Below are 21,051 nucleotides of genomic sequence, written 5' to 3'. Positions count from 1 at the left end.
TATGTGAGATGACTTACCAGTCAGTCAAAAAGTACTATCACATGACAGCATGGCACAAGGAGCTAACAGCTGTGCATTTATTGGGATTACAGAAGGAATGAAGAGGAGAGCAGTGTGACAGTGACCCATCATGCTCCCTTTCAAGTGGGTGGATGCACTGTGCTCATGAGGGCCAGCTTCAAGAAGTTTAGCTGTGTTACTAAGCAAATCATCTGATACACTCCAGCATGCCATATGAAAGGATCACAGAGAGTGTTACACTGCTGTGGTTAATGCACAACACAAGAAAAGGAAGGGGCAGTTTCATCACAGGGCCAAGAGGCAATGGCTAAGGAATCTGGTGCTTTTATTCTCTACCTTTGAGAATCTCTGGAATCATCTAAGGCACAAAAATACTTACATCCCTAGTGAACACATCTGTCTGCAAGGGGCCTCACTTGGTTACTTAGTTTGAAACCAGGTAAGGAAAAACCTATCTAAAATTTTTGACTGCCATCATTTTCAGTAAACGTACACCAGAAACTTACCTTTCCATTGCTACCCAAGTAGAAAAGGAGGTTATCTGGTTCAGCAGTTTTCACATTGAGTGTTAAGGTGTTGTAATTTGTAGATGAAATCTGGGGTTGGTAGGCACGAATGCAATCTCTGTCTGCTGATACTGCAACTTTAATCTGGGGGGAAAAGAAGCGAATGGAATCCAAACAAGTCTCAGTGTACACAGCACACATTTCTGAGTATGTAGTTAGCTTCTGACCAACAAATGCAAGCCTTTTGCTGAGATACTTTCATGCAATCTAAGTATTGCCACCTGGGTTAGATTTTTGCAATCTTGTAGGTATCACTTGATAAAGAGATTCACGATAGAAAAGAATGAAATCTGTCTTAGTACACTCACTTAATTAGGAGGTTTGAATTAGTAATTAAACTATTCAAATACATCAGACAATGACAATAAATCTTGGGTCAGAAGGCCATATATCAGTAAAAAGCCACGTCATAATATCAGAAAATAAAGATACAGAAATTCAAAATGTTTTAAAAATAAAGGAAACCATTTCTAGTCTCTGCTGAGGGAATTTTTTTTTAAACAAATTAAGAAGGCAGACTGTCTGCAATAATTCTGATTATTTCAAAATTGTAGCAGTTTACACAACATTAAAAAATTAATTTGTGAAAATACTGCAAGTTCAACTTTTTAAAAATTAAATAAATCGTATTCCCTAACTCCATTGACCAATTTTTAGTATACTGATAAAATATTGATCCAAGCTAAATGCAACCAAGCATCCAGCAGCTTGGTGGTATAATGACAGAAAATCCCTTTTAGCAAGAGAAAAGCCTTAACTCCATTAACTTCATGGGATATACCTGTAACTACTAAGTGCATATAGCACGTGTGTGTATTGCATGCATCTGGACACAGATACATCAAGTTTCTCTTGTACAGTAAAAAATTACAAAAAAACCCCAACAAACAAACAAAAAACCAACCAAACAAAAAAAACCCAAGGAAAAATACAAACAAACAAAAACCCCAAACCAAAACAAACAAACAAAGTGCCTAACCCCCACACACCCCCCAAAAAGAACAAACTCCTACAAACTGGAAAAAGGGATTTTGCTAGTACTTCTCTTCACCTTGCCAGGAACCTCTGTGGCTTATGACACCTCAGAAAATACCATTCCCTTTTTTATGCAGTGGATTCATTAAGTTTCAGTGGACTGTGACAGAGGAGCAATAACCATATAATTAAGAAGATTTGCAGAAAGAACTGAGTGCCTTCTGTTTTGTTAAACAAAACCTCCCTAAACCTTACAATAACATACCCACACTTAAGTCAACAGCATACCAAAAACTACTCATTGCAAAGCCATTTTCATGTTTCTCTCACAGTCTAATGACATCCATAGTACAGTTGATTCACTTTTGCTGTCTTTAAGGGAGAAGCAGAGATTTGAAAATAAGTACACTGTCTTAAAGCACTCTGGATGATCAGCTCCTTCTTGCAAAGAACATATGAACATGACAGGCCATAAATGCAAATTTATTGATAGAATCAACACTCTTGATAAAAAATTGTAGTGGTACTTGATGTTATATGCAGGCACCCCACATCAATCTCTAAATAACCTCAAAAATTAACATCTTGTACTAAAGAGAACAGCAGTGCCATCCCCCAGCTTGTCTCTTTCTCATCAAAATCTCTCATGACTGCTTTCTGACATACTGTGTTTCATCATTTTTATAGGAAACAGGAGGAAATAGCAGATAAATTATTAGGTAGCTGTTCTGAAAAACTCACAAATGCAGTAAGAAACTTGATGCTAAAACCTTAAAATGTACCAACAGCCCTGCCAGTATGCTTTTTAGCATCAGTCAATGCTCTTTGGACTTCACTGAGACTCCACAACAACAGCCAGGTACTTTGAAAGTAAATTTTAGGCTCCTTATCTCAAAGAACCTCCCTGCTAAAAGTGAAAAGTCATTTAAGTCTGGGATGATGGAACTTACAGATGCTGCCTGCTTCCGGGCCTGGCTGATAAGTTCTTTAATTTCAGACAGGTTTCTGTTCAGGTTCTCCTCTAGCATTTTCAAAGGTTTGAGTCTATCCAATAAAAGACTTGCTTGTGCTTCAACTTCTTTAACTTGTTTTTCAGCTGTGAATGCTGTGAAAACATAAAAGAGATGTTGAGGCAGGGTGAAAGCAAAATGTACTGTTCATGGCTAAAATTCCTAGTCAAGGTAGCCAGTTTCTGACCATTTTGGTTTCAGCAATTTTAAACATCAGTAAGGGATATACATCCCATGTGAATCCTCTATAGGTCTCTTTAAAAAAGCAAGCATATTTTTACTGAATTAGGAAGAAACTCTCAGCCCATCAGACTCATATTTAATGCCTGTTAAAATTGAGTATTGGTACTGCTTCTGCAAGGAGTGACATTTCTACAGAGCAAACTTACCAGCTTTTGATGAATCAGTTATGAGTTCACTTGTTTTCCTCAAAGTGTCATTAACTTGGGACAATGTAGAGGATGTATTCATTAGCTTTTGACTGAAATCCCCAAACTGACTTAAATCCACCACAGAACTGATGTTTGCAGACACAGCCAGCTCTTTCACTTCAAGCATGTATTTCCTGGTATCTGGAACACAGTTCCCAGGTCAAAAAAATATTCAAAACTTGCATGCATACTTGTGACTAGCAAATGCCTGGGTTCCTAACAGCAGCTACAAACATAGTCAAAATACTAGAAATGCTGTCAATTACATTCCTCTCATAGTAAGAATTGTATTTTTGTTTGTTTGGGGAAGTTGATTCTGCCTATCTCAACAGGAGGTTTGTATAAATACATCAGGCTCACAGTGTTTAAGTCCCCTAAATGAGTGTTGGCACCCAGAGACACTCACCTGAGACTTAAGTTTTGAATCCTATACAAAGCTGGTGAGGCAGAAGGTCTATTACACCCTCTGTTTTGGGCTACAAGCACCAGTTTACTGAGTGCACCACTCCAAATCTCAGCCTGCCCCTTACACCTTCTGCCCACACTGGTGGGAAGATGCTGTGGCTGGCAAAAAAGGCCTCAGTTAGACCTTCAAGGATCCTTCTTCACCACCCTCTACACAGAGAGCAATGCCACCATGGATCTCTGACCAGAGGGGAAAAAAAAGAGACAACTTCAAGAAATGTAACAACAAAGCTGAAATCAAACAATGTTTGATTCAAAAATGTGAGTTCAGGAGTACACTCCTGTGATTTTAATGACTTAATTGTCAATGTGTAGCTTTACGTTAGATAGCATCCTGCAATTCATATCCAGTATAATTTCATCACTACTATTACCCTTTAGCATGAATTAAGTCTCTGAATTGCAAAATGGTTATTTTAAGTTTTGAACTTAGCATTCTAATCCAGATTCACAGTAGACTCAAACAACCCTAACAAGAGATCTTAAACAGTGTTTTTCTAACTTAAAACACATTATTAAGATTGGCAAAGTATTTCAGACCCTCTTATTCACAAATTCAAAGCAATTTTCTCTACTAGTTTCCATGAACTCTAGGTCTTGCCTTTATTCAAAATAATGACTGAAAAAGGGAAATTTTTCATCTTGGAAAAGCACAGAAAATAACTGATTTTAATCAGTTAAGTGAAGTCAGCATTTACATCAAGAAAACATTTACATGCAGACTGGAAAATCCACAGATTAGTATAAACAATTTTGAAACAAGCCAGAAAAGAAAGTGAAATCTCACAGTTCCATACATAAGTTTCTCCGCATGTGGGATTAAATATTCTATAACTTCACTCTCCTCTCATATCAGTGTAATTCTATTTCTACTAGTGCCCCTCCTGATTTACAGCAATGTGAAATGTGAATCAGACTACAGACCCAATTATGTTTAATGGATTTACTAAAAAGAATGTAAAATATTTAGGAGGCTAAATGAAGTCTCCAGTATAGCTTATTGCTAGGTTTCTGCAATCAGATAATGAACAGGGTTTCATTACAATTGTACTAGAGAGTTCTGTAATAAGGAGAATGCCAATATAAATTTCACTTACTGTTAGGCAATACTCTGAGTGTCAACAGAGAACCATTAAGTTGGTTGCCAGTTTTATTAGTACTTTCCTGAATCTTTTCTACCTTTTTGTTCAACCCATTCAATCCAAATAGAAGTCCTGTTGAAAGAAATAACATATGCATAAACAAATACCATACAACCCACACAAAACCAAAATATAGGGATAAGAATCATTCATTTATCTCATCAATGGAACTTTTTTTTCCAACAGAAAGAGCATTTTACAAACAGGAATGCAAAATGAATGCAGTATTAATAAATAAGCTCCTGTGGGCACCATTCTGCTCAAAGCTACCCTTTTTGGCCAATTCCATGAGACTGAGCTACAAACATTGTGAGGAAAAGGCTGTAAGATAAAATTATTCCATGATTTTGAACCCTAATAATTTTTACTGTGTTCTTCACATTTTATACTATGTAACAGGAGCCAAAGGAGTGGGTTTTTTCTACTTATTTGTGATCTGTTTGCAGAATCCTCTCATTAGAAATTAAAATATGTAGAATAGAAGGAACAAAAAAGGTATGTAATTCTGTCCATCTAAATTACATAAAATTTATACATATTTGTAAGCCACTGGTATTGCAAGACAAGACCATTTTACAGATACAGTTTATCTCTGTGAAACATTCCCTTTCTGTCCAATTTTGTCAAAAAATTTCATTAAGGGCCTGCTTCTGCTCCTACATAAAGCCTTCACTCAAAATGCTTTTGAGTTTTCATGGTGTAGATTTCAACGCCTTCCTGGTATCTTTGGAGTAATAAAAAAATCAAAAGTATTTTTGAATTTATGGAGACAAAGAAATTCAGCTTGTTTTTGTATTTCAGCTGTCCAGCAGGAACAAGTAAAAAGGATTAGAATTTAAACATGTCATCTTACATACCTGTGTCATCCATGATTCATTAAATAAAAACAAATTAATGGAATTTTCAAGAATTTGGCTTTTTCTTTCTCTACTGAACAATTTCTACTGATTTAATTCATAAAGTTTGCAAAAAACAGCCATTGCAAGTATTGCTTATAGGTAAATGTGGTAGAGTGAAGGGCAAATTTTTAAATGTTTACAGAGAAAAATTACATTCTTACCCAAAAAAATGAGAATACTGTGCAAATCCGTAAAACATTAATCTTAATTGCATGAAAATATGCACAGACACATATATATTTACCTTAACTTATGCTCATTAAAAAAAAAAAGCTCTACACAAAAAAGACAAATCAAAAAAAGACTAAAAAAAACCCAGCACAAAACAGAAAATAGAAAAAAGAAATAGAGGCAGAAGCCTGAATTCTGTAGAACTGACCATCACTTTTTTTCTTCAGATTTTTGGCTTCATTCTGAAATTTGGAGCTAAGCAGTAGAGCTTCTTTTCCCAGAAGACTGAAAGACTCCTCTGGCTAAAAGACACAGACATCAAGTTGCAACATATGAAAAACAGAAAATCAACTGAAAACGTTTAAGTATCTGCAGACACCTACTTAAAGTTATTGACCATTCTAGTTATTTATGAGCTATTCTATTCATTACCCTACTAAGTATCAATTAAAAATAGTACAAGTTGCTATCATTTATCCAAGAATGTGACATTGAATCTCTTTGTAATTTAATAAAAAAAAGAGATGGCTATGAAACAAAACCTGCAAAATTCTAGTTTCAATACTGGTAGTGATTCAGTGTTGTCTTTTGGGAATTCTACTTCCAGGCCTAATTCAAAATTTCCAGCACTGAGCAATTTAAGGTGAGATATTTCAAAATCACAGTCTTAGAAGCATTCTTTTACATTTCTCCAACTGAAAAGATCTGGAAAAACACCTTGAGGGATTCATGCTGTAGAAAGCTTTAGTAAGACAGAGTGCTATATAATAACATACAAGCTCACAAAAGAATGACAACTGTTTTGATCACTCTCATGTAAATGCATTATCACACATTTGCTTCTGCAGGTAAAATGTGCAAGATGAAGAAATGTGAGGGGGGAAATAAAATAATAGGAAACTGTTAAGATCAGACTGGGAACTGGTCGGGTCTTTTTAATCTACTGTTTCAGTAGCAATCTGATAATCTTGGAAGGCAGCAGGATGGTAGATATATATATATGGTAGACATAGACATATGGTAGACATAGACATATATTTGGTTATGAAATGTCCTCTACTAAGCAAAGTAGCTGTGGTTGGGAATATCTAGATAGAAATGGAAGAGGGATAGGTCAAATAAGGAGATCGTTGAATAATTCCAGAGGTGGAAGGGAGCATTAGAGGCCTGGGAATTTAAGTTCTACAAGAATACATGTCAGATGACTGACATAAACCCGCACAGAATCAAATCCAGTACAGGTAAATGTGCATTAGACATTAAAAAGCAAACAAAACAAAGGGAAAATGGTACTGTGGTAGAGAGAAAAGGAGGGTAAACAGAACTTGAAATGTGTTATCACTACTGTCTTGGAGTATGGATTCAGGATACAGTACATACTACTTGGTAGGACAGGCTGCCATCAAGGACATGCCTCCATCAAGAAGACTCACATTTTCAGCAAATGCAGAAACAATTGGAACAAATATTCTAAAATGAGAAAGGTGAAGACATAAATTAAAACACTAGCATTGATACTTACAAAATCCAAGGGGCCATTCACAACTCTAGATGCATCATCTGCCAAACTCTCTGTTCTTTCAATCACACTTTTAACACTGGAGTGAGTGTAGATAGCAGCAGTTGTGTTCAGAGTCACATTTCTTACTCTAGAGAGGCCACTAAATAGACAATTAACAAGCAAATCTGTTTTCAATCAAGCACTGAGTTCCATGTCTTCAACTACAACATGCACATCTTTCCAGAACACATGATGCACTCTGAAAAAAAACTAGCACACCTTGCCCAATGTTGCATAAGGGGCTTTAAATTCATTCTTTTGAACTGAAAAAAATCAGTTAAAAGGTTTTCTTCTTGCAGAGTTTTTTCTATTTTGTTAGGTGTTGCTCTGTTTTGTTCCTTTCCATCTCTTTTTTTTTTTCTTCTATTTTGTTCCCTTTTATTTATGTTAATTTTTTCAATTTATAAAGACCCTTAGAACAAACAAATCATATTGCCTAAACAGAACAGGAACAAGCCCCTATCTGAAGCTCAAAAACTAAGTACAGATACAGAATCTAGGAAGAGATTTTAAGTATCTGAAATTTAATCCAAAGTAAATTTTGCTTTACTGAATTTATCTGGCTGTGGTGAAGTCAAGAATTGCTTAATGTTACTCTGAGCAAAATTTTCTGGTTTTAAACTTAAAATAGATGTCAATGTTCCAATCTGATATGGTTTAACTTTTAACACATATCTGCAGACTTTAAAAGACAAAACAACAAGCATCCTAGAAGGATTCCTTGGATAGAAGATTAATTTCCATTGAATTAACAGGAATGACTTAGCAACTTTCAAATTCTAAGAGTGCATCTGAATGGGTTTGAAGTTGCAACCCACTCATTTCTGCAGAACACTTTGAAAGCAACAATAATAGAGGCATAGTAAGAATAGCTTCTTGATCACATTCCAAGATATATTGCCAAGAATTTTTCATATGTAGACCAGATGCTTTTCAAGCTATGCCATGATATACTCATTGGGCATTTAATAATTCACAATTCACTGTGTAAGTCAGCCACATGAAATGCAAGACTAACCAACCCTCCTCCACATCATTTCATAAAGTTACACAGCATTAAAAGTAAAAAGCACTTCAAATTAAATGGGGAATAAAAATTGATCATGAAATCCTTAGGGTTGGAAGGAACCTTTAAAGATCATCTACTAAAATTTCCCTGCCATCGACAGGGAATTCAGCTAGTGAATCAAGCCTCTCCCTATTTATATTAAATCTGACACTAATGTAAATCTCATGATTTCATTATTCTTGAGTTTATCACCTCTCTAGTGCATCTGCAAGTCGTTGGAACTGGGTGGCATGTTCCTCAGCTCTGTACACCAGGTCAAGCACTCCTCTCACAGACATCTGCATCACCAGCTCATCCACGTGATGCCTCAGTTTGGTGCTCCACAGGACTAACCCGTCCTGGTGGACTTCCACGTTCTGCAAAACAAAATGTTTCCCTTTTTTTTTCACTAGCAAAATACACTTGAGAATCTCAAAGAGGATGTTAAAACCTGAGGACTTACAGATGTAGAGTTCTTTACATCTTGGGCAAGAGCAGCAGCAGCATTAACTAGGACCTTCCCTTCTTTAATGAGCATGCTCGAGATTTCTTCACCTTCCTTTATATTTAACTTTTTGTCCTGTAGCATAAATCAAGTGTTTTATAGTAGTCTGAAAAGTCAGCTATACTGATGAGTTCACATAACACATAATATTACGGTTTTCACAGGGGTCTGGTTTCCTTTAAATTTTTCAGGTGTCATATTTAAACATTAAAATGGTTAAATATGTTTAAAACATTTAAAAATCAACTTTTTAAAACAATCATATATTCGATATTTCTTATGCAACACTGACTGTCCACTCTTACATTCAGCTCTGCCAGGTTGCTGGAGATAAGAGGAAACAAGTGATGGGTCTCATTGATGTTGGCGAGAGCCTCGTTCACCAGGTCCTGAGCATCCTGCAGTCTGCTGTTGTGCTTTGATAAGAACTGGCTTGCATCCATTTTTAGTTCAGCAAGTTCCTGCTGGGGTTTGAAATATTCTTTCTGAACCTGGATCAACAACTTTTCTGCAGCTCTGAAAAAGAAGAGGAATCAGAAATTAAAGAAACAGTAAAGGAGACACTTAGGCATGGATTTCTTAAGGAGAAAATGGGGTCATGTGAAATATTTATATGCATCTTCTTACAAAAGTCTGCCATTTTTTTCTAAAGTAGCATACATACACATGGTAGTTTAGTTATTCATCTTACCACACAAAATGATGACTGCCTGGGGAGACAACAGTAATACAGTTCATAAAATTTGTATTTAATGACTAGAGGGGGAAGGGGTTAGTACAAATCATATTTGTTTGGACTTAATTTGGGACATCCCCCCAAATCAAAATCTCTGAGAAACTTTCCTCTGGGATTACTCTATATCCTAATTGTAGTGATTCATATTTTGAATGTAGGATCAAAACATCATTTATGAGGATTGGCACTGGAAAGAAGCAAGTAAACAGAACTGAAAGACATATACCCAAGAGTCCAGAAAAGTTTAAATACCAAATAAAAATAAATAGCCTCATTAAAATAAGCACTGAAATTAACAATTTCAGCATTACAATCTGAAATAATTTAATCTCTGCACTTATATTTTTAATCAGCAACAGAGATTATCTGGCAAATAGTAAATCCTCCCAAATCTGTCAGTTGTTAATTGCTTCAGCTGTTCTATTTGGGAATATTTGCATCTCCATTTGAACACTTTCCAGAATTGAAGGAATAGAACTGAAAATTATCCTGAAAGTCTATTCCTTTGTTTCTCTTCATTTCAGTACATACGCTGAAAATTGCAACTCCTGTGATGGTATTTTTATATAAATGTTTGTCCTTGTTAATCTGACTGCATATCACATAGATCTTTAGCCAAAGTGAAAGAGACCTAGTTTATTTCACAGATATACACAGCAAAACACATTCCATCTTTCTTACTGAACAGTAGATGCACATTTGCATATATTTCCTAACACTAATAATTCAGAGTCCTTACAGTCAGAAGCCATAGCCTTAAAACATTACAAGATCTAAAGTATTTTACAAGTCAATAATGGCTTCTGCTTCAGCATAGAGTAAAAAGATTATATTCCTAATTGTCTGGGGACTTTGCCTTTCATGGCAAATGTGTGGAGACCTCGGTTACAAATGTTGCCTAAAATACATTATCACAAACTCAGTCCACTGTGAGTCATGTAGCAACACCTACTGCCTAAAATACAGACTAGCAAGCTGCTTATTTAAATAATTTTTGAATTTACAGTTGCATTGCATAAGAAATTCTGCAGAGCAAACAACCTTACAGAACATATTAACTCTTTTCCTTGATCTGTCAAAAGACCCTTATCAGAGAGTTTTCAGAAATTTCAACAGAGACTAAAATTGAAAAAGTTAATTTTCAAACACTTTCTATAACAGCTCAAAAACTGTTGATATTGAAGTCAGAACACTCTTTTACTATGGAACAAAACATTTTGAGACATATTTGTAAGTGGAAAAAAATCGATTTGAAGTTCCTAATAGGAAGAAGAATGAATGGTCCACTTTCATATCTATATAGCTTCTATACAGTTCTACATTCAGCAGAAGAGTCTGCTGAACAAAATGAGACATACTACCAACACAAACACTCTATCCTGCTTAATCCAAAGCTTTTAATAAAAAAAAAAATAAAATTTTCAGAAATATTCTGCTCTGGTCTAAATCCTTGTCCCTTGAAGCCAATATTAACATTCTTACAGTTTTTGGAGTGCTATGGCATTAGTCAGTATTTCTGAAACTGGAACAAAATATTAGCTGACTTTTGGAACAGCAATTTTTTTTTCTTGCCAAGTCTGGCAATAAGCACTAATAATGACTATAAAAGCCATTTCAAAACAGCCTTTAACTGGGGACAAATCAAGACAACAGAATACAACCATAAACAATGGCTCAGAATGCTTTAAAAAATGCATTGGTTTCATTTGCAAATCTTTGTTATACATATTCCAGTGACAATCAATTGTCATGTCCTTCAGCAGGCCTGAGATGTCCTGTGCTTGCAATCAACTGAGACAGTCTTACGCTATCTCCCAGCCAAAATCAACACAGAGATGTGTGTTAGGGTCAGATCTGAAAGAATCTGAAATCAGTGAGTCTTTTCACTTATTGCAAGGGAATTTTGTATCACGTCCAAGTTAACAGGCTTTACTAATGCTTTTAACAGACTTCTGAAAGACTTTATTCTTGATTTGTATCACCTGGGATGACACCAAGTATCATCAAATCAAGTAACTCCAAAACAAAGCTCATATAGGTCCACCTGGGCTAACTAACTAACACTGCCACTCATTATGGCAAAATGTTTCTCCAGATATCTCTTCAAAAAAGCAGTGTTGCATGGCAGAGACATAAGTGAAATAGAGTTTTCAGTAGAACAGGCTTACTTTAGGACTGTGGTAGCATTATGGTGCTGTTGAACAAAATCCTTCTTACGCAATGAATCCAAAAGGGCAGAAATATCATCCTGTAGGTGCTGAGATGTAGCATTTGACAGTGGCAGATCCAGCCCCAGTGTTTCATTCAGTGACACAGCAACTTCAGCAAGTACTGAGTAGGAGAGTAAACAATTTAGTCATACCATTTAAAAAAAAAAAAGCATATTTTAATCCCCTGTGCAAACTAGAATTTTCCATGTAAACACGACTTAAGAGTTACAAAGGACATACCCTTACTAAATTTTGTGAAGAAATGGAAATATCTTAAAAACAGGATACCTTTGATGGTTGTATGTACTGCATCAATAAAGGCAGTCAGTTCTTGACTTTTATTCCTGGTTTTCTGGGTCATTGTGTCAAGTTGCTGAGCTTTTTTCAAAAATCTAGTTGTCTAGAATAAAATCAGAGAGAATATCCGACAGTTCTCCTAAAACACTGATTAATTCCTGGCACTTGTCTATGGTTTTTATGCTTATTTTCTTAATATTGAGAATATTTTAGTGTAAGGAAACAATGTTTTATGATAAGGTAGATCTAACTGATTCATAAATCTCTGATGCTTCCATGATTGCAGATGCCTTAACTGTGATTCATTTTCCAGGCTCTCAGATCAGCGTTATCAATTATTTCCTTAATCAGTGAGCTTATAATTATAAAAGCCATTTCTTTAACTAAGTTAATATTATTTAATTTTTTAGGTACAACTAATGTTTATTAGGAAAACCACTGTTCTGGATACATCAGTATTAACAATAACAACATTCAGTGGAAGCACCTGGTTAGATTCTGCATACGTGGTCAGAATATTATAAGAACATATGGTCAGCAAATGGGATCCAATGGCTGAAGTACTGTTTTCTATTTCCTACCTACAATTATTCTTCTGTTAAAGCTGGATAAAGAATAAAAATGTTGTCTACTTTTCCTGTGAGATTTCAACAGATTTAATTCTCCTGAGATCATTTTAAACACAATACTACAGGTACCAAGGACTTTTTGGTGAATACTCAGCTATGACATAATTTTTAATAAGCTTCACATATTAAAACCAAGGAGAAGAAAGTAAGTCACTCTCTCCAGTTTTAGGACATTAAATGATCACAGTATAAACTTAACTTTAATAGATACCATGTAAATCTTCTGTACAATATCATAAACTACTGCAGTTTGCAAATGTCCACAGAGCAATTAACTCCCCTTTTCAGGAAGCTTACAGAATGGACTGAATTCTTTTATTGAACTCTACAGATTTTAAATAATTTCTGAATAAGTCTCTGGCATTAAGCTACTATGCTATGAAATCTCAAATGATTTCTCCAGATAGCCTAAGAATAAAGAAGCCAGCACCTACCTCTTCATGCAAGTAATCAATTCCTCCTGATAAATTCAGAAGACCTTCTTGTGCTGTATCTAATGAGTAAATTGGATCTTCTCTAGGAACTACAGACCTCTATAAGAAAGGAGAAGTAACGGCTGACTGTAATTTGAAGACTTCTTTGTGGGTCCAGAAAAGTATTGGGAAGAAAATAACTATGCAAACTATTTAGATTATTTATATGCTGTTGAAAGGACTGATTTTCAAAGAACACAAGATGATATAATTACATACATACAGTTCATTAACACAGTGTACCATTTCTTTAAATAAGCAAGAATCCAGCCATGTTGTATTTTTAATTGCGTAAAAAGGAAGGAAACAGCATTTCTGCACTCCTGATTCTCAACTTCACCACAGTCTGAGTGCTCAAGTAAACTACTTTGAGAAGTTCCAAGGCCCTTCAAATTAAATGTTTCATCCAGTCCCATAGCAGCTCCATTTCAGCAGCTGGTTCTGTCAGAACAGCTGCACTAGGGTGTATCCATGAGGATGACCCTGGAGATACATAGTCCTGTGAGTCCCTTTGTCAATGAGAAAGAATAATATGCTGCATTTGCCTTCAAGGTCACCTCAAATCTGCTCTATATGGCAACTAGTAGGTCATTGTGCCCAAGTCTATAATATTTGATACAGTCAAGGCCTGCAACAGAATACCACTTCTCTAAAGATGCAAAGAAACCTAGGGCATATCTCTTACAGAGAGAGAAAGTCTAGGAAAGGTTATTTTTAGATTTCAGATGTTTCAGAGACAATCATTGTAAATACCATGGTAAATACAGTGTGTGTATGTGTATATATATACGCATACATACACACATATAAGTAAAGTCCAAGATTTTAAAAAAGTAATACATAAGAGTATCCAACAGCCTTGTGTCTAATGGAAATTTCACAGTCTTTTCCTCAGCATGAAAAACAAGTGAAAGAGAGCTAAAGCTCTTGAGCCTCCTGGAATAAAGCCCAGCAAGTTTCTTTAAAAGCCTGGTTCAAAAAAGCAGAACTGGACAGCAACCAAGTTTAGGTATGTCAGGAGGAGTAAAGCAGAAGGCTTTAACTAGAAAAACAGAACAACTGAAGTCTTCCAGTGGCCTGGAGGTGCAGAAGCAATGAGGAGTGGACAACCTGATTTGATAATCTTTCATTACCAAAGGACCCACAGAAAGGTACAGAAAAGAGGAACTACTTGGATTCCCAAGCTACCAGCATGAGGCAGATGCAACCCAGTGCAAGGGACAGCCCTTCAGGGAAGATTCACAATTCACAGAAATAACCTTGGGGATTTTCTGGCCTCCAGCCACAGTTACTTTGGTACAAGGCAAAAGGCAAGGTAACCTTGAAGCATCCAGAAAAAGGGGAATACCTGCTTCCAAACAAATAAAAATTATAAGACTATCAACTTACCCCCTAGATTTAGTTGTTTAAAAATACTGGCATAAACAAAATTACATGAGTCACAAGAATTTTTATGCCACTTTAAGCTTCCCACTTCCAAGAAAGTGCCAGCTGGCTTTGATTTAATTTTAATATTGAAAAAATGTATGTACTAAAACTTAAAAAGTAAGAAGTAAGTAAAAGCTTACTTAAGTAAGTTAAGGTAAACTTACTATAAACTTACTATAGTTAAGAAAGTTAAACTTATGTAACAAGTAAGTAGAAACTTAAACTACCTTTATTTTTACGTAAGACTTGACTTTTCTTTGCAATTAAAGTGCTAAATAAAAACTACAGATGAACAATATTTCCAAGTAAAAGTTGATGATGCTCCTATACAAACACAAAATAATTATAGAAAGCAATTAAATTGTATCCTTGAAGTATTACAATAATTCAGTACACGTATGCCTTAGGACATGAAGGAAGGGAAGCATAACTAAAGCTTTCAAACTGAAAGGTTAGTAACTAAAAGTTGAGGATAAGAGTATCTCTGCTGAAGCATAAACATGTAACTTAATCAAGTTTGCCATCAAATATTGTACTTATTAACATTTTGAAGTTCACTGATTGGAATTCATTCTGCCTTATATCTTAAATAGAAGAAATTGTAATTCAAAATTTTAGTTTGCTGAATTTGGCAGCACAAAAAGGCTCACATTACTTTGATTTTCTTGTGATATGGCGAAATACAAAGAAGATAGCATTGTTTCTGACTCAGAGCTTGCCTGCTTGACTATTGCTGAGAAGACTCTTATCAATAAATGTTTCTATTTTTAGTAGTCATGAAGCAGGGAGGATCCTGTTTATCTCTGGTTTTGTGCAGAGGCCACATGAACTTATTCCTCAGCAACAATAAATGACCTTCTAGAATCACAAAAAGTGGTATTTCATGCTTTGTTTATGGGGGGGAGGAGCTGAAGGGAAGTTTGCCCCAAGCAGCCTGAAAGTGTCCAAGACGGAAACATTCCACCTGACTTTAGTGTCCTGAGATGGAGGATAGAGTAAGGCACTTGGGACTGCCACACAGCCAAAAAGAAAGCAAATTGCTGCATCCCAAGCACCCTGGCTAATGGAGAAGCAGCCTACCACTCCAGGGACTCTGGGGAAACAGCCTCTAGATCTATGCCTTGGCAGCTCTTTAGCAAAGAGACCAAAAAGGGAGAAGACCTGGCCTGCTGTTTCTATTTCCCTACTGAAAATTAATCCCCTTGCTGGCCAGCCTTAAGAATGCACATAATCCAGGTGAAGCACATATATACAGCACATTCAAAAATCCTATTGCTGATTGAAAAATATATTAATCTACTTATTTAAATGCCAGTGCAACAAATGAAAATAAACTAATACAGGCAGCTGAATCACTTAAGGTACACTTCCATAGCAAACATAACGGTCTTAATCTGGTATCACACATAATCAAGCCATGAACTTCAGGAGGCCTTCTGTCAAATTACCAGCACCTGTGAGCAGCTGCAAGTTTTGCTTTAAAGGTGTGACTGAGTATTTCTACTATTTATGTGCTCATTTTACCTTCAGATGTTGTGTCACATTCTCCAACTCCGACAATATCCCATAGGGCACACGGTCAATACCAGTGAGGTTCACTGAAAGTATGGCATCGTTGAGATTATCCAAACTGTTTAACAGAACTCCTGTGCAGTTGTCATCACAAGCTAGATAAACAATTTTAAGGAAGCTATATTAGTATTAAAATGAAGACAAAAAAACCTGCAATTTCAATATTGACAATATGTGCCCTCATCATTTGAGTGATAAAGTATAATAACTCTAAATACAAAGATTTGTAGTCTTGCCTTTCCCTTCCTGCCCAAGAGTCAATTTATTCCAAACTCATTCTCCTTAGGTTAGCACACACTAGAGTCTTATTGGTCCTGCTAACTACTGAGCTGCCTGCTCTATTACAAGATTTTTGAGCCTATTTAGCTATTTTGCAATAAATTCATGTTGAAGCCACTCAGTCAAACAGGTTTGGCGGACAGGAAATTCAAACCTACAGTCCTGTAATTCTATTTACTTTCCAGATTGTTTTTTTATTACTTATACAAAATAAAACCTGAATTCTAAATCCTGAGTCATTATAGAAGCAGATTATTGTACTAGATGTGTCTTTCTGCTACCTACACTCTCATAAAGAATTACAAGACTAATTATTGGGGAAATATGACTTATTATTGGTGTAGAATGCCTATAAACCTGGGATAATTCCAAAAGTATTATCACGGCAACCTCACACCCAAAGCGTCAATGACATAGGAATTCAAAATATTCAAATGAATAAAGGTATTATACAGTCAGAAAAAGCCTTAAAATTATTTTTCCTAAACTTGTTTGTAACACTAAATAAGCAATTTAAGGATTAACTGCCTGTCTGATGTTATGATCTCTTGCACAGCTTGCTCTGTGTTCACAGAATGGCTGAGGTTGGATGGGACCTCCAGAGAATACCTCCTCCAAGCCTCTCCATCTACAGAAATGAGTTGTTAACATTTCTTTCCTTCACAGAAACAACAGGGCCTGACATCATAAACCCATCCACATAAATATCACTTGAGTGGACCACAGCCCATTGGGAAAGTAAACAAATTAAAAACCACCTACACACACACTCGTCCTCCAGCAGAAGGTGCCTCGGCTCACACTCCTCGCAGAGCTGTCCCGTCACCCCCGGCTTACAGAGGCACTGCCCAGTGGCACCATCGCAATTCCCGTGAACAGAACCGCCCGGATTGCACTGGCACGGACGGCAGCTGCCACCGGGGAGCTGAGGGTCACCGTAATAGCCAGGGGAGCACCTACACGGAGAGGAATGGCACGCAGAACATCAGGGGATATTCATCATGCCATCAGATGTCACATTTACTGATAGGTTGGGGTTTTTATTAATAGTTCAACAGTAACTAGCAAATCACTCTAAGTCCTTGAGCATTCATTTATACATTTATTTATGAGCACTGAATAATCTGAGTACACATACGGCTCATATTAACCAAACTGTCCTTGGGAGCTGGGAATAAACGGGGACATCACGTGTAACTCACCTTTCACAGTACTGTCCTTCATATCCTGGGAGACAAGCATCACAGTGGTAATCCTGAACACCTTTCAGGACACAAGTGGGACTAAAACTGGAGGAAGGATAAACAAATAGCTGCTATCATATAAATAAAAGACCATACAAAGACAGACAACACCTTCAGCCACAGGTTAAACACTGTAAGCAACAGAATCTTCTGTTTAATCTGATGCGTTGCTCCGGTATTTGTACTTTAAATTAGTTGTGTTAAGTTTGCTTTTCCAATGTGGCTCCATTACTGCATAACATGCTGGAGCACATTATGGCCTTCCTTTTAGAAGGTAAGACAATGTAAAATGGATGCTGTATGATATGGCTATAGTACATATTTAACTGAGACTTGCGTGAATTTCTAGACTCTCATTCTGACTCAACTATACAAAAGCAAACAACAAATATGCTTTTTAAGCTTCTGAAAAAAACCCCAGCTTGCACGGCATTTTGTTTTTCAAAATACAAAGTTAAATGTATAAATTTCAGACAAAAGAGTCCTTGTTCTTCCCCTTGGACTGATCTCATGGAAAGTTCCTGCATTGAGTGGGTATGGCCTGAATTTTTGTAAATACAAAAGTACTGTTCCCTGAATGAAGAAGGGACCCACATTTCAAACTAAACAATATCACAGCAACTTAGTTAACTATCTATAAAACAGTCAATGTGTCTGTTCTAGTCTTAGAGAAAATATTGTCTCATCTATCACCTGATCTTTTTAAAATTTCAGTTACCAGTACCTGTGAACATCTCAGAATGCAAGCTCCATTTACTAAATAAAAATAGGCAGCATTCAAATGTCTAAAAATAAATAACATGTAACAATAACCAATTCCTATTGTCATAGTAGGAGGAGCAGAAGGAGTAGGAGGTTAGACATACAACACAAGAAACAAGGAATGGTATAATACACACTGGGTTTAGTAAATTCTGATTACCTAACAGGGTTGGCTCTGGGACAGGCACAAAGAGAGCAGTCATTGGCAGATCCAATTACTTTTCCATAGTAGCCTGGGGCACAAGCATTGCAGTAATCACCAACTGTGTTATCTCTGCAGTTCTGAGACACAAAAAAGTCATTCAGACAGTTTAAAACAACAACAAACAACAGGAGTAACTTTATCTACCCCCCAATCAATACCTGTGTACAGTTTCCAACAATCATCTCTACATGTCACTACCCATTGGTCAGCATTCTCTGAGTGAAAAAAACCTTTTATGCAAAAACAAACAGAATAGCAGCGTATTTTCTCTTACATGAATGCCCCTTCAGGCAGGCTGACCTAATTTCTTCTCTAAATTTCCATTAAAATTTATGTATTTCTGCTGCTATTAATCCAATTCAGGCCATGACATCACAATACAAAACAAAAAATCCTAAAAAAACCAAAGCAATCAACCAAAAAATTCCAAGCAAAAACCAACCACCCAAACAAAACCTGATGGAAAAATTAAACAGAATACCTGGGGTCTTCTGTTTCAGTTCCAGCATTTCAGCAAACATTGAGGACTATCCACAGTTAGAATTCCAGATACTACATTTAATTTGTCAAGAGTACTGATCAATAACCAGTGCTATTAATATTAAAACACTAAATTGATATTATAAACACAATTTAACTGACTAGTCCCCCAAGTTAACAAAAATAACCTTCTGCTTCCCCCCCCCCCTTTTTTCTTTTTACCTTTCTTTTTTCTTTTTCTTTATTTCATATACTTGCTAGTCTGTATTTTAGGTTAGTTGATGAGAGTAAACAGTAGCAACGCAACCTCCTATTGTATGGGAGCAGAAGTCAGAGGTGAAAACCAGCTCATCCCTCAGCTGGAAATGTCTATGTAGTAATCTCAAGACACAGATGATTTGCTAATCCTTAACAAGAAGCTAAGAGGAAGAATGACGAATATTCACCTGTGTGAAAGACCTATGCATTTTGGCCTTGCAAAAGTGAGAACTTTAATTCTTACTCGTGAGATACATACTTCTGGACAAACCTGAAAGCAAAAGAATGGCTTACAAAAGCCTGAAGGACTAAGGAAAGTCACTTAAAAACTGACTTCAAGAATTAAGAAGTTGATTTTAAACTAACCAATTCACTAATGGAAAAACAAAGCAACTGAAAAAGAATTAGGAAAAAGTATTGAGAAATACCAGGGAACAGACTTAATGTGCCTTATTTGGTTAGCTGAGAATTTGCTGTCCACAGGCTGTCAGACCACAAGAGAGAGGAAATGTGTTAGTCATATGTGACCCCTCTTTGCAACCTTTGGAATATAATGAGAAAAGTGAGCAAAACCAACTTAGCTGAGGCATATCCCAGTAATACTTTAGTCCCTGGGCATTAAAAAGCCTCATTTAAAGCTCCCAGATGATTCTCTTCCTGAGAGAGAAAGATTTTGATTTGAGATGCCCTTGATTTAAGTCCATGGCTTAGTGCTTTCTTTAATTCTATTTTGCGTGCATAAGCAGACCAGCAGTCCAGAAGCCCAAAAAGTCTCACAGAAAAACAGACAAACTCAACTGATACACAAGTAATATTAAAAGTAAAATTAAAACTAAAATAATAAATGATTTTGAGTATGTTAGTGCCCCAAAACCTTGCTAATTTTACTGAATGGACCATAAGGGAAACTATTCAGATTTTCCATCTTTCAGAGTTGTGGGGGGAAAAAAACCCCCACATTTTATCCAAGCAATACAGGGAGTAATACTTCTCTCAATAACTCCTTTGATAGGTTACTGCCTATGTATGTTCAGGTGAAATCAATAGAAGAATGCATAAGATGTACATACCAAGCACTTTCCAGTGTCAGGATCACAGGTTTCACTGTGGTTGTTGCACTGACATGGCACACAAGGTGCTATCAGAGTGTGAGGCTCTCTTACACTGAGTTCTGTATGCTTTCCCCTGTAGTACCCTGGAGCACAGCTCTAGTTGTAAGGGGAGTAAAATTAAATTTAAAAAAATTATCACAGCTATCAACAGCTACAAACAATTTTAAAAGCTATTTAAGTAATTTTCTATTTTTTTACTTTCACACTATTAGACATGCAAAAAGATTCAAGTGTTCTGTACCTGACAGGACAATCCAGTGTAACCAGCAGGACATCTACATTGCTCTACAAGATGAGCTATAGGCCTGCCTAGATGCATTTCTTCAAACTTGACTGCAATTTCCATTGAGATATTTGCAATTCTACAAAATATATGCAGAAGAGAGTGTGAATATCTGAAGATGCACTAACGCCAAAAAAAGATCCAAAAACATTTTCATGCTTCAAAGTCAGGGCTAAAATATATAATCTTCTTTAATTTCCCAAGCAAGTATCTCAAACACTGAAGATTTTTTACTTATTTATGGGATTTAAGAACCTACAACCAAACAGATCAGAAACTATTAAAAGGT

General features: G+C 36.2%; 1 protein-coding gene across 1 annotated transcript in view; it reads right to left on the bottom strand.

The window, feature by feature from the left end:
* Nucleotides 1-21,051, bottom strand: part of LAMA1 (laminin subunit alpha 1) — a gene marked incomplete at both ends in the record, with an annotated part of 99,826 nt that overhangs the window by 16,870 nt on the left and 61,905 nt on the right. Inside the window, 18 exons of the mRNA XM_082282956.1 lie at nt 528-671; nt 2,513-2,667; nt 2,962-3,144; nt 4,566-4,682; nt 5,889-5,978; nt 7,199-7,341; nt 8,503-8,666; nt 8,753-8,869; nt 9,100-9,310; nt 11,699-11,861; nt 12,029-12,140; nt 13,101-13,199; nt 16,092-16,234; nt 17,181-17,374; nt 17,621-17,707; nt 18,585-18,706; nt 20,438-20,575; nt 20,721-20,841. Of these exons, the coding sequence (XP_082139082.1) occupies nt 528-671; nt 2,513-2,667; nt 2,962-3,144; nt 4,566-4,682; nt 5,889-5,978; nt 7,199-7,341; nt 8,503-8,666; nt 8,753-8,869; nt 9,100-9,310; nt 11,699-11,861; nt 12,029-12,140; nt 13,101-13,199; nt 16,092-16,234; nt 17,181-17,374; nt 17,621-17,707; nt 18,585-18,706; nt 20,438-20,575; nt 20,721-20,841 (2,503 nt within the window). The remainder of the gene's footprint in view (nt 1-527; nt 672-2,512; nt 2,668-2,961; nt 3,145-4,565; nt 4,683-5,888; nt 5,979-7,198; nt 7,342-8,502; nt 8,667-8,752; nt 8,870-9,099; nt 9,311-11,698; nt 11,862-12,028; nt 12,141-13,100; nt 13,200-16,091; nt 16,235-17,180; nt 17,375-17,620; nt 17,708-18,584; nt 18,707-20,437; nt 20,576-20,720; nt 20,842-21,051) is intronic.

This window comes from Coloeus monedula (genome assembly GCF_965178545.1).
Source record: "Coloeus monedula genome assembly, chromosome: 1".
Taxonomy (NCBI): Eukaryota; Metazoa; Chordata; class Aves; order Passeriformes; family Corvidae; genus Coloeus; species Coloeus monedula.
The sequence above is the reverse complement of the archived record's forward strand: the minus strand, read 5'-3'. Positions and strand labels throughout refer to the sequence as shown.